The 12,166-nt window shown below is 46.8% G+C and overlaps 1 protein-coding gene across 1 annotated transcript in view; it reads right to left on the bottom strand.

Moving 5' to 3' along the window:
- LOC139695525 (uncharacterized) overlaps nucleotides 1-4,384 on the bottom strand; it is a 452,837-nt gene extending 448,453 nt beyond the window's left edge. The window contains exon 1 of the mRNA XM_071594355.1: nucleotides 4,177-4,384. Coding sequence (XP_071450456.1) covers nucleotides 4,177-4,231 — 55 coding nt within the window. The 5' untranslated portion in view covers nucleotides 4,232-4,384. The remainder of the gene's footprint in view (nucleotides 1-4,176) is intronic.
- Between the last annotated feature and the right edge of the window lie 7,782 nt (nucleotides 4,385-12,166).

Raw genomic sequence — 12,166 nt, forward strand, 5'->3', positions numbered from 1 at the left:
AGCGCATGGAAAAAGTAATGTCGATGGCGGAAGCTTATCCTGGACGTAAAAAGTAATCCTTGACCCCGAATAATCCCCCCCACCCGATTTGAATTCCCATAAGGTGCACCACAAGAGACGCTTATTAAAAGAATGCAGACGCCACTCGGACAACATGCATTATTAATGGCACGGAACAATGAATGGGTCGCCGCCGCCACGGAGAAGCTCAACGTGTCCGGGGGACGGATTCATCGGAGTTGCCATAGAAAAGCCAAAATTACCAAATTGCCCAGAGCAACAAAACTAAGTTCAAAACTGTTTGTTTACATTGGGAAAACATCCGACAGTCAATCGCTATTCAACCATGAGGAATGGATTTCAATTTGAAACGGAGACCATTTGCGTCGGACCATCTCAAAAGTCTTCATCATTTAGTCGAAAATTCACGTACTAAGAGATGTGGTGCGTGAAGTCACGGATTGGAATTCACGTGCCAAGCGAACTGATGCGTGAAATCACGCATTACGAGCAGAGCGGGCCAGGGGCTCCAGGGAGAAGTGGTCATCACCAGGGGATACTGGAGTAACTGACACTTTGCGAGTACGGCAGCATGGGGACACAAGTTTTCGATTTTAGTTTTCCAAGAAAAATAAACGCCTTCGAAATGCTATCGTCATGATTTGAAGGGCATTCGGTGGGAATGATGAGAATAAGGTCCCAATCGCCATTCCTTGGTAAAAATAACACCTCGCACTTCTCCCCCAATATACTTTGATCCACCCCCAGGGGTGAGGCCGATTACAAAAACCATCTGTGAGCTATTGTTCACAGGGAGCACAGGCCCCCCGCAACCCCTCGCTCTTCACCGAAAGGGGATGATTCCCTGCTGGGCATCCGCCGCCCTCTTCCATCTCGCGCACATAAAAACAAACAATTTTGAACGTAGCGTACGTTTTTCGAAAACAATTCGCATCGATCGCCATTTCTACGAAAACCCTGCCTCTTGGCTCCTCATTTCTGCGCCGGCTCTTTCTCCTTCGACCCTCGCCCGAATCAAAGGTGCACACAGAAAACAAATGATCGACCAAATGAGACGATCGACACTAACAAATCTTGACCAAGGCGGTCTTGTGAAAGATCATTTGATCAGCGTAATGGTGAACTTCATTTAGATTCAGAATAATAAAATGCTTTGGGGCCTCAGCCAATCAGAATATCCGCATTACTTGAATACTTGGTTACCTGGAAAGGAGAATATTGAAAATGACTTTTTTAAATTTTGCATTTCATGGTATGAACATCAAATCGCCGTCATTTCACATCCGCGAGAGAAGATGGTTGTCCGGGGAATTTATATAAACACAATGGCAGTGATGGGGCAAGCCTCACGCACGCATCTACCTCATACACCACAGCAGCATACGGTGACCATTTGCCTGTTTTTTATCAGAGCCAGAGGGTGGAGCTTGCGGTGAAATGTGACGACCATTTCGAATACGAAACCCACCGTGGTCAACAATAGTTACATATTATTATTTTCAAAATTCTGTGAGGAGTTATTGGCGCGCCGAAAATTGGGTACAAATCCCTCTTGCTGACTGACACTCGGGAGGCCTCTCGGAGCGGCATTATCTTTCGCAGCCCAAGCGGGTGTCAACCAATTGGTGCTAACATAGTAACGAATGTTTTCACCCTTCACCGACTATCGGCGCGCCACTGAAGGCCGAGAGATTCTAAATCATAACACGCAGTTCCACCCCATTTAAAGACGACTACGAAATTAGTGCGCCAATTTTCGGCAACCTTGGTCGTACCAAGTTTCGATTGGACTAAAAACACCAACAAACTGAGGGGAAACAGGACGGTGTTTCACCAAATGCAACGAGGACACCAAAAAAAGAAAAGATGCAGAAATATCCAAATCGACAGTTTGGGCAACATTTCCACTCTCCGCCAAACCTACCGCTGCAGCAGCAACAAGTATCGGCGACTCAGCACCACCATATGGCGATGCACGAGCGACATCCAAGGCACCACGCTCGTTCCCACGCGGAAATACGCACACGCAGGAACAGAGAGGGGACGAGAGGGGGGTTGTTGAAACAGCAGCGGGTGTCTATATCACACGCGCACTCGATCGCCCGCCGCGACTCTCCCTTCCGGAGAGACACCACTCCGGAGGAATGCGTTGCTCGTCAGGGAGGACCCGCGGTTGACAAGCCGAGTGCCGCCAAGGAGTCTGGAGAAGTGGCCGAGGTATCCAAGGGGAACTAAAAGAGATGCAAGTCCACACTAGCGTCGACCCGCAGAGGAGGAGGGGGAAGAGGGGACGGGACGAGCGAACACCGGGGGAACTCGCCGCGAAATGAGCGCGAAATCGGGAGGGAGGTAGCGGGCGAAATATCCCCCCCCCGGAAAACCAACCCCCTCTAACGCGAACCGAGAGGCTTCCCGCGAGCAGCAAGCACCCCCAGACGAGGCCCTAACGCACGTCACTACGGCAACGGAGGAACCTCCATCTCCACGGTCGCAGGGCGCAGGTCCTTAAACTAGTTTTACAGAAATCGGGATCGGCCGGGGGGGTGGGGGGAAGGCGGTAGAGGGGGTATGAGGGGAGGGGGAGGGAGGATTTCGGGGAGTTGGAGGGGTTGTGCGATGCGTGACTGCGTGTTGGTTGAAAATGTTCAGGGGGTGGGGGGTTCGAAAGTGGGGGCGGAGAGGGGGGTCGGAGGAAGGCGGACGATTCGCTAGGCGCCGGGGGAGAGTGCGCTGGCGCCAGGCTACGCGTGCGGAGGGGTCCAGGCGCCACCGAGGGTACGATGCACCGAGAGGGAGACTACGAGGAGCGAACTTTGGCCGCGCGAGGGTCACCGTCTAGGGGCGCGTTTGGTCTTCCGTGCCATTCGCTCCTCCTGAGGGAGACTTCCGGTCAAGGGAGAACGCCCCCAAAGCATCCCTCGAGCGTGAGGTCAGCGAGAGGCACTTCGACGGCATGGGGTCGATCGGGGCACACGTTCTCTGCCTCCATTCGACCGAGGACCGGTCTATCGCGCGCATGTCGACGTCCCCCAATTCGAATTGGCCCCGGAGACCTCAGCCGGCGACGAGTTTCAACGGCCCACTTACCCACAGCCATTGAGTCGAGGGGGCTTTTCAATGGACCCACGAGGGTCTGAGAGCTTCGGCACATCTAAGTCCCACCTATCACGTTTGGCATTATATTTCCTAACGCACCCTAATCATTTCAATAAACACTACTTTGACTACACTCAACACTTATTTCGAATCTCCCGTCATCCCATTCCTAATATTCTCCTCTGCCACGCCAGCTACACATCACGCGCGTCTTACCTCCGGTATCACACAGCCATCGGCATTCACAATATCCGCTCAATAACCCCCGCATTCACTTTCCTAGCATTCAAAGAAAAACTCTTTCCTCTCTTCCTCTTTCACATTTCCAGCACTGCTTCGTTTATTTCCTTAATCACAGCAGTAACAAAAAATTCGTGTGGGTGATTCACACTGCACAATGGCGAATTCGTGCGTGATAACATCGGGCGCCTATTCGCCAAACGTGTCGAAGAAGTTGTGAGGGTCATACTGGCTATCGACGCGAACAGGGAACACCTTGGATCAAGAAAAAAAAGGGTCTCCGGGATCTTCGTAACTCGCGGTTGGTTTTATTATTTCCTTCCGGAACCGTAACACACGACTCCCGACCGTGATATTAAATGTCGAACTAATACGACGGTTATAATCGCGAGAGGGTCACGCGGAATCAATCACTAGTGCAAGATGACAATCCTCCACTCACAGCGGTACACGCCAAGAGCGCCCAGGGACGGAGATGAGGGCATCAGGAAAGAAAGAGACGACCCATCAGCACCTCAAGGGGAAGGTGGTCGGTCCTAATGGGTATTCACCACATCCTTCGCACACCATCACGAAACACGCCAAAGAGATCACCACTGCACACCCTCGATCGCAGCCGAGCAGGAGGCCGAGCGGGTCAATCCGCCGGGCAGTTTGGTGAGGGGGGTCGGGGAAGGGAGATGCGTCGCGGCGGGGGTGGGGCCGACAAGGGTGCCGGGGTACCCTCCATACGGGAGCACACACACACAGAAGGAGTAACAGAAACAACACAGGGGGAGGAAAGGGGTGGATCGGAGAGCCGGATCAAGGGGCGCTTACCTCCAATGGGCAGCCTTCTCCACCGGGTCTTGCAGCGCCGGCCCTTCTTTCCCATGTCGCTCCGCGAAGTCCTCCTCCGCCCCTTCCGACGCCCGCAATCCGCCTCCTCCTTTGCTCCCCCACCAGGAACATAGGGAACAACCCGCTCTCCCGGACAGAGAAGAGGCGGCGGTGGTCGGCGAGGTACAACGGCCCGCCACCAACACCCCCCCCCTTCCTTCCCGCCACCCGACTGCGCCCTCGACGAAGAGGCGCTCTCGCGGCGAGAGAGGCGTGCCCTAGCCGCCGTCGAAGTCAATCACTCGCGCCCTCCGTCTCTTGCTTCTCGACCCTCCGAACACGCCGCACTATGCCCACGGATTCATTTTCGCCCCGGCCTCCCTTATCTCTCCGCCCCTCCGACGCCCCTCCGCCGCCAGGAACACACACACGCACAGCCGAGAGTTCTCCTTATCGTCTCTCCCGGCAAGGAGGATCCTCCCGCCCTCCCTCCGATGCGGCCGGAGGGGGAATCTTCCCCGAGTGACGTCAGATCTTCACCTCTCCTCCTCCTCCAAAAGGCTCCTCCACGCCAGTCCTCCACGTGATGCCTCTCCCGCCGCCCTCTGCTGGGGAAAGAAGTGCGAGGAGGGAGTCTCAGAGCAGAGCGCGGGGCGGTTTGTCGCTTTCCAACCTCCCCCAACCCTCACTTTCGTCGCAGGGTGTCTGTGTGTGCTCAGAGCGCGCGCGCAGCGGGTGACTGAGAAAGTTGCTCGCCCCCCCTCCCCGCCCCCCCAAGCGGCGGATCCCGGTACCGTTCCTCCCCCCCTCGACGGCAAACTCCCCTCCGGGATAGCGCCGGAGGGGGAGAGGGTGGGGGAAGGGAGGGAGGGGTGGTCGTGGGTGTAGAGGGGAGGGAACCGTGACGAGAGCTCCACCAAACACGTGGTTTGGGGACTTCCAAGTACTACGTTCCCTGAACGAACAATGTCGGTGAGAAAGTATTTTGGCACAGTTTTTCTAATTTAGAATATCATCGTGACGTAATCTGAATGTTTCATTTGGGTTATTCAATCGAGAAAAACAAGTAAAGCGTGTCTTTCCACTTTCCATGTCAAGCAGGAGCTGTGAGTCAAACAGTCAATTTTTAACGAAAATAAAATTACTTCAGATATGACCATAGTAACCTATATTATTATAGTAGGTAATCTACCGGTTAAGGCAGGTTTGACTGGACGCATCTAACAAATAATTAATTCTGGTCTCTCCTAAGAAAACGCAACCCACCACCCTACTCCACATCAAGTCCCTCTTCATCTCTGAGTACTTCCTCCCTTCATCCCGTCCAACATCCCAATCCTGCTCCTGCCCTGTATTGGCTTGCCTAACATTCTCCCCTCTATTACAGTCTTCTACATCCCACTGGCGATCAATAGGCCCTTCATCCATTTTTCCTGCCTCCTTAGGAATCCTCCCAACAAACCCCTCTCCTCGCCCACCATATCTAGTACTTCCTCATTTGTTTTCCTTTCGGTCCATTTCACCTTCTCCATCGTTCCCCATACCCGCATTTCAAAGGCTTCCAAATCTACGCCGATCATCTTACTTCAACGACTATGATACAGCGCAGTACAAAAATATGCTAAATGTCAAAGTTACTTGCTCAACGTGTCTGCTGTTTTGGACCAACACGGTCAAAGTATTAGGGACGTAAGGAGAAGTATTGCGCTGGGCAAAGAGGCTTCCTCAAGGAGAAGGGGGTTAATGATAGGGACGTTGAGTAAGGATGTTAAGAAAAGACTCGTCAAAACTTTGATATGGAGCGTAGCTATGTGCAGTGCGGAAACGTGGTCATTGAAGCAGGAGGATAGACGTAGATTGGAGGCTTTTGAAATGTGGGTGTGGAGAAGAATGGAGAAAGTGAAATGGGCAGAGAAGAAAACAAATGAGGAAGCACTTGGTATGGCGGGCGAAGAGAGGGGTTTGTTGGAAGCAATCCTATGGAGGCAGGAAAAGTGGATGTAGGGGGTATTGACCGGCAGTGGGATGTTGAAGACTGTGATTGAGGGGAGAATGTTAGGCAAAAGAGGAAAGGGAAGGAATAGGATAGGGCTGTTGGACGGGATGAAGGGAGGAAGAAAGTACTCAAGAGATGAAGAGGGACCTGATATAGAGTAGGATGATGGATTTTGTGTTTTGTTAGTAGTCACAAAATGTTTTATTTAGTAGCTTTGTCCATCCAAAAACCTAACTTAACCGGTAGATTACCTAATAATGATAATATATATATATATATATATATATATATATATATAATTATTATTATTATTAGGTAATCTACCGGTTAAGGTAGGTTTTTGGATGAACATAATTACTAATTAAATAATTTGTGACCCCTAGCAAAACAAAACATCCTAATTTACATCAGGTCCCTCTTCATCTTTGAGTACCTTCTTCCTCCCTTCATCCCGTCCAACATTCCTATCCTGTTACTTCACTTTCCTCTTTTGCCAAACATTCTCCCCTTTATCACAGTCTTCAACATCCCACTGCCGGTTAATACCCCCTTCATCCACTTTTCCTGCCTCCATAGCATTTCTCCCAACAAACCCCTCTCTTCGCCCACCATACCAAGTACTTCCTCATTTGTTTTCTTCTCTGTCCATTTCACCTTCTCCATATATATATATATATATATATATATATATATATATATATATATATATATATATATGTATATATATATAGTTTGTGTTTAGGAAGGGGAGAGGTACGCGTCATGCAATTGCAGTCATGAGATTATTAATCGAGAGGAATATAGAACACAACCAGGAGGTATTTGCCTGTTTCGTAGATTTCGAAAGCGCTTTTGATAGAGTGAACTGGGAAAAACCAATGAGTATATTGCAGAAAATAGGAATAGATAGGAGGGAAAGGAGGCTAATCCGCGACCTGTACATGTCTCAGACTGCTCAGGTGCGAGTGGGAAACGGGGAGTCCGGATGGGCAGTGTTAGGAAGAGGTGTAAGGCAGGGTTGCCCATTATCACCGTTGCTGTTCAACCTGTATGCCGAGGAAATGATCAAAGAGGTATGGTAAGAACTCGAGGTAGGAATGAAAGTGGGCGGGGAATTCGTAAAATCAGTTAGGTTTGCTGATAACCAAGCTTTAGTTTGTCAGTCAGCCAAGGGGTTGCAAGCATTGCTGAGTGAATTGGAAATTCAGTGCGACAGGTATGGGATGAGAATCAATATTAATAAAACAAAGGTTATGCGATTTTCTAGAAAGAAAAAGGCTAAGCTAAACATATAGGTAAACTCGAGGTAGGAATGAAAGTGGGCGGGGAATTCGTAAAATCAGTTAGGTTTGCTGATAACCAAGCTTTAGTTTGTCAGTCAGCCAAGGGGTTGCAAGCATTGCTGAGTGAATTGGAAATTCAGTGCGACAGGTATGGGATGAGAATCAATATTAATAAAACAAAGGTTATGCGATTTTCTAGAAAGAAAAAGGCTAAGCTAAACATTGAAATAGGAGGGCAAAAATTGGAGCAGGTAGAACAGTTTACGTATCTCGGAAGTGTTTTGGACCAACACGGTCAAAGTAGTACGGACGTAAGGAGAAGAATTGCGCTAGGCAAAGAGGCTTTCACGAGGAGGAGGGAGTTGATGACGGGGACTTTGAGTAAGGATGTTAAGAAAAGACTCGTAAAAACTTTGATATGGAGCGTAGCTATGTACGGCGCGGAAACGTGGTCATTGAAGCAGGAGGATAGACGTTGATTGGAGGCTTTTGAATAAGGTTGGGAATCTTTTAAAGTAGGCTTTGTATGGTGGCATAAGAAAGCGATACATTTATTTCTCTTCCATGAAAAAACTCGATCTGACACCTAACAGTACAATTTAACCTTCCCCAATTTCAAATGCATTCTTTATACCCTTCTTCATTAATGCATCTTCACCCCGTCCAACATCCCTGTCCTATTTCTGCCCCTTCACCGTTTGTCTAACAATCTCCCCTCTCTCACAGCTTTCAACCTTCCATCACCAATAACATACATCGAAACTTACTCGATCGAAAGAAGGGGGAATGTAACGCGTATTCAGGAAGACAGAGAGGGAAAATGAGGAGAGCGATGAAGAATGGACCGAAGCAAGGCAAGAGGGAAAAAGTATTACTATTGGGTAATCTACCAGTTAAGGTAGGTTTTGGACGGACACAACTACAAAATAAATACCTTGTTTCCCCTAACAAAAGCCAACCCAACATCTTCATCTCCGTATACTTCCTTCCTCCCTTCATTCCGTCTAAGATATCTATCATATCCCTACATCTAGCTTGCCTACCAAATGTCCTCCCCTCTATCACAGCCTTCAACATCCCATTGCCGATCAATGTCGTTTGCGTACATTCCTCCTTCCTTCTTGATTGAGGCGTCTTATGTCCATAACCCGACATCTCGATTATCAGTAATCATAGTAATTGACTGTTTGGATGCCATCGAAGAGATATATTGGGGTCCATTATTATTATTATTATTAGCCAATAACATTTGATTCATAATTATTGTCGAGGTACAATTTTTTTTCGAGTAATATACCGAAAATCGTAGTCCAAGACCTGCGGGAGATGCCGAAACAGTAATCCCAGTTGACAGGATGGGCATTTTTGCACAAATTAATCAAAAGTGAATCATTTGTGGGTCTCAAGTGATGTAAAGCGGAAAATCATAGAAGTCGGAACGTAATGGAGATGATTTTTTTCCATCGAGCTCGTAACTTTCAATAGCAAACGATATTTGAGTGAAGAGCGAGAAATATAACGTAAGCGGATGAAAGGTCGATTACGACGAAAGGTCAGGGTCGCCGGGGAATCACGCAACCCGCTCAGTTCCCCAGGCGCGGGAGCCAACAAAGGGAAATTGGGTGGGGGGGCGCCTCTAAAGCAAACTATGAGCGCGGAGGCGCCAGCGGTGTGTGAGGGCACTGATTGCGCGCCGCCATCAATGGCTACTTTCCCGTGGTGCACCATGAAAAAGCGAAGAATGCTGGAAAATGTTTATTACTCAAAGGATCTAAGGGAGTGTCATGAATCGGACTAATTTGACGTTTCCGTGCGCGAAAAACTAATTAGCTACAGGTTAACTTGAGTGTCAAAAGATTTTGCCACTCTGGGAACCACCCATAGAAAAACAGAGGGGTAATTTTCACTGAAAGCATCGTCATGTCATGCTTTTGCTAAGTAAACCTATAGAGGAACAACATATCGCTGGGCTAAGGCGCTGAGAAGCTTCACTAAAAATAGGAACATTACAACTAAAATGGAAGTAGTTGGTAGTGGTAGTGAAGGAGTTTTACAAGAAGTTTATCGGAGCAAACTAAAAATTCTTTATAATGGAAAATAATAAAACTCTCTTTATTTTTTACAAGTGATGCTTGTCACACATCTGGCTTGTATTTGATTTTTAATGTAAAATTTTCTTATTATAAAACCCGGTCAATTGAAAACATACGCACAATATAAATCATTTATTATGAGCAGTTCATTTAACAGGGAGCATTAGTCGAACAAGCAAAGCTCGCTCCTTAAAATCCAAGACATTCTTATTAGATGATGGCCAGAGGTATGTCTGGGTGCAGGTGGAATATATTTAAAAAGAAGGTGACCGTTTTCCTAATGCCACAGAGAAGCAGTCCATGCGAAGGCGTTGAGCACCCTACGCACGCATCGGAAGGAACGGAAGCGACCCTCGGCAGCGTCCCAATGAGCCTAACTGTCCTTAGAATTGAGGGCGCATTCGTGAATGCATTTATCTATGATTGTATCAGCAGTGGACTACCGATATGAGGAAGGTTTCCGATGGGCTCGGAGACTTCGCAATGTGAAATAACTCTATTGCGCAATCAGGACTGAGATTCCAGCAAGCACGCTATGCAAATGGTCAAGAGGCATGAGAAGAGCTGAAGACAGAGACGAAAGTATGTCTGGAACTCATAAAATCAGTTTGGTTCGTTGACGTTTTATATTTTTGCTTGCAAGTCAGCCAAAGGGCTGCAATTATTAAAGTAAAGTGGTCAATTGGACAATTGCCTACATTACTCCAACTAAGAGGAAAACTATGGTTAGTCTTTTAACACTATCTCCGTCGGTCTGCGAGTGCGAAATCGATTGGGCGACCAATTTTCGATTCGATGGCGATTTCGAATACTATTTGCCTATTCATCTAATGAATCTTTAAACAGTCAACCCACAAAAAGTTTTAAAAATATGTTCTGGCCTGTTCATCACATTCTCCACGCTATAAGTTTCATCATTCAACAATATCCCATCAATTAAAAGTTAATAATGAAATATCATTTGCCAGAAACACAATACACTTCCTTGAATACAGGCAAATACGCGATGAATTTAAAATGTCTGATTACACGTTACTGCCTGGCAAAAAGAGACAAAAACATCTCCCTTCGCTGGCAGATTCGCCTCCAACATTACCCCCACCAGCAGCAAGTTTCCTCCACTCAAACGTGTATTCCCTGACAACAAAGTAACACCGGCGACTGCATTTCTTCCGATCACTAATTTATGTGTTCCGTTCACGCAATCCTTAATTATAATAGAGATAAATACCTAACGGCAAAGATAACCTTTCCATAGGACACTTAGCCGGCAACGGCCATTTATTTTCTTACCCTCCGCAAGTAAACAATCCGCGGGGAAAAATTCATTTCTTCCCGTTTCCACTTGCCGTGAATTGTTTCGTGAATTGCATCGAGTTCAACAGTTATCTGGTGTATTTTTCAGAGAGAGCAGAGGGTGATCGAAATATTTTTTTAATTAAAGTTCCAACAAATGCTTTCGGAAGTAAAAATCGATGAGCAATACGTCTTCTAGAGCACGCCACCAAGGACCATCACTTATTTTGAACCGAGAGGAGATCATTGATGGAAAAGACTAACGAATGAAACATTGCTTAACAATAATTTTATTTAGTTAAATTCATTACAATATAGTTGTAGAAAAAATATTCTATACATTTCATCTGTTAAACCTTAGAGGAAAGAAGTTCTGAGCAAGATATTCGATAGCCCATTCGACATCGACCTCCGCCCACAAATGATCCCGGTGGTTTCCGAATATTTCCCAAAATCTAAACAGACTTTATAACAGCTATTAAGATTATTACTGATGAAAGTCTGTCGTCTTGACGGGAGAATAAAAAAATGTCATTAAGAAAATGACGCCTATTTGCCCAGCCGGAGTTTCCGGCCAATTTTAACACAGCGAGTGCCATGCAAATTTGACTCAATAAGTTAAGACACCCGCGCAAAGATAATCTACGCTCGTATCTTGACCAGTCGAGCAAAGGGGCCCAATCAAGAGAGGATTTTCCTAGCTTGGGTGCAATGTTTCACTTCATGCAGGATCTCCAAGTATATAATGTGAAGTCCATGGCGACATAAGACATTCTTGAGCGCTCATGACGGCTGCAGAGATATGTGCAGAGAAGGCGTTGCAGCTCCCTTTCAATGAGCAATAAACCTTCCTTGACTTTGAAACTTCACTCCCGAGTGGAAAGACAGTATTTCTGTTACAGTATGAGTTCATAGTTGGGTCTTGTATAGTCTTGATCGGCAAATGGAAATAATTGCCCAAATGTGCTCAATTCTGTCAATGTACAATTCACATGTGAAAAAAAGGAAAATGGTTCCCTGAATTTCCTCGACCTATCCATTTGTAAAGACAAAGTTTGGTTACAGTATTCCATTTTTAGGAAGGAGATGTACACGGACCAATTAATTAATTCCTCTTCAAGGCATTGCTTCGCCCAAAAGCTTTCGGTATTTCATTCAATGATCCACAGTTTAGCCTCTATCCCGATATCAAAATTCAATGTAAATAAGGAACTTAATTTAAGCAAAACGTTAGCAGTAAACAATGACTATTCAGAAGATCTAATTAATAAACTTTACCGGAAGAAACTTACAAAAATAGCCTTAGGCCTCATTTACAGCCC

The sequence above is a fragment of the Hetaerina americana genome, unplaced genomic scaffold (genome assembly GCF_022747635.1).
Source record: "Hetaerina americana unplaced genomic scaffold, ioHetAmer1.1.p SCAF_6, whole genome shotgun sequence".
In the NCBI taxonomy this organism is placed as follows: Eukaryota; Metazoa; Arthropoda; class Insecta; order Odonata; family Calopterygidae; genus Hetaerina; species Hetaerina americana.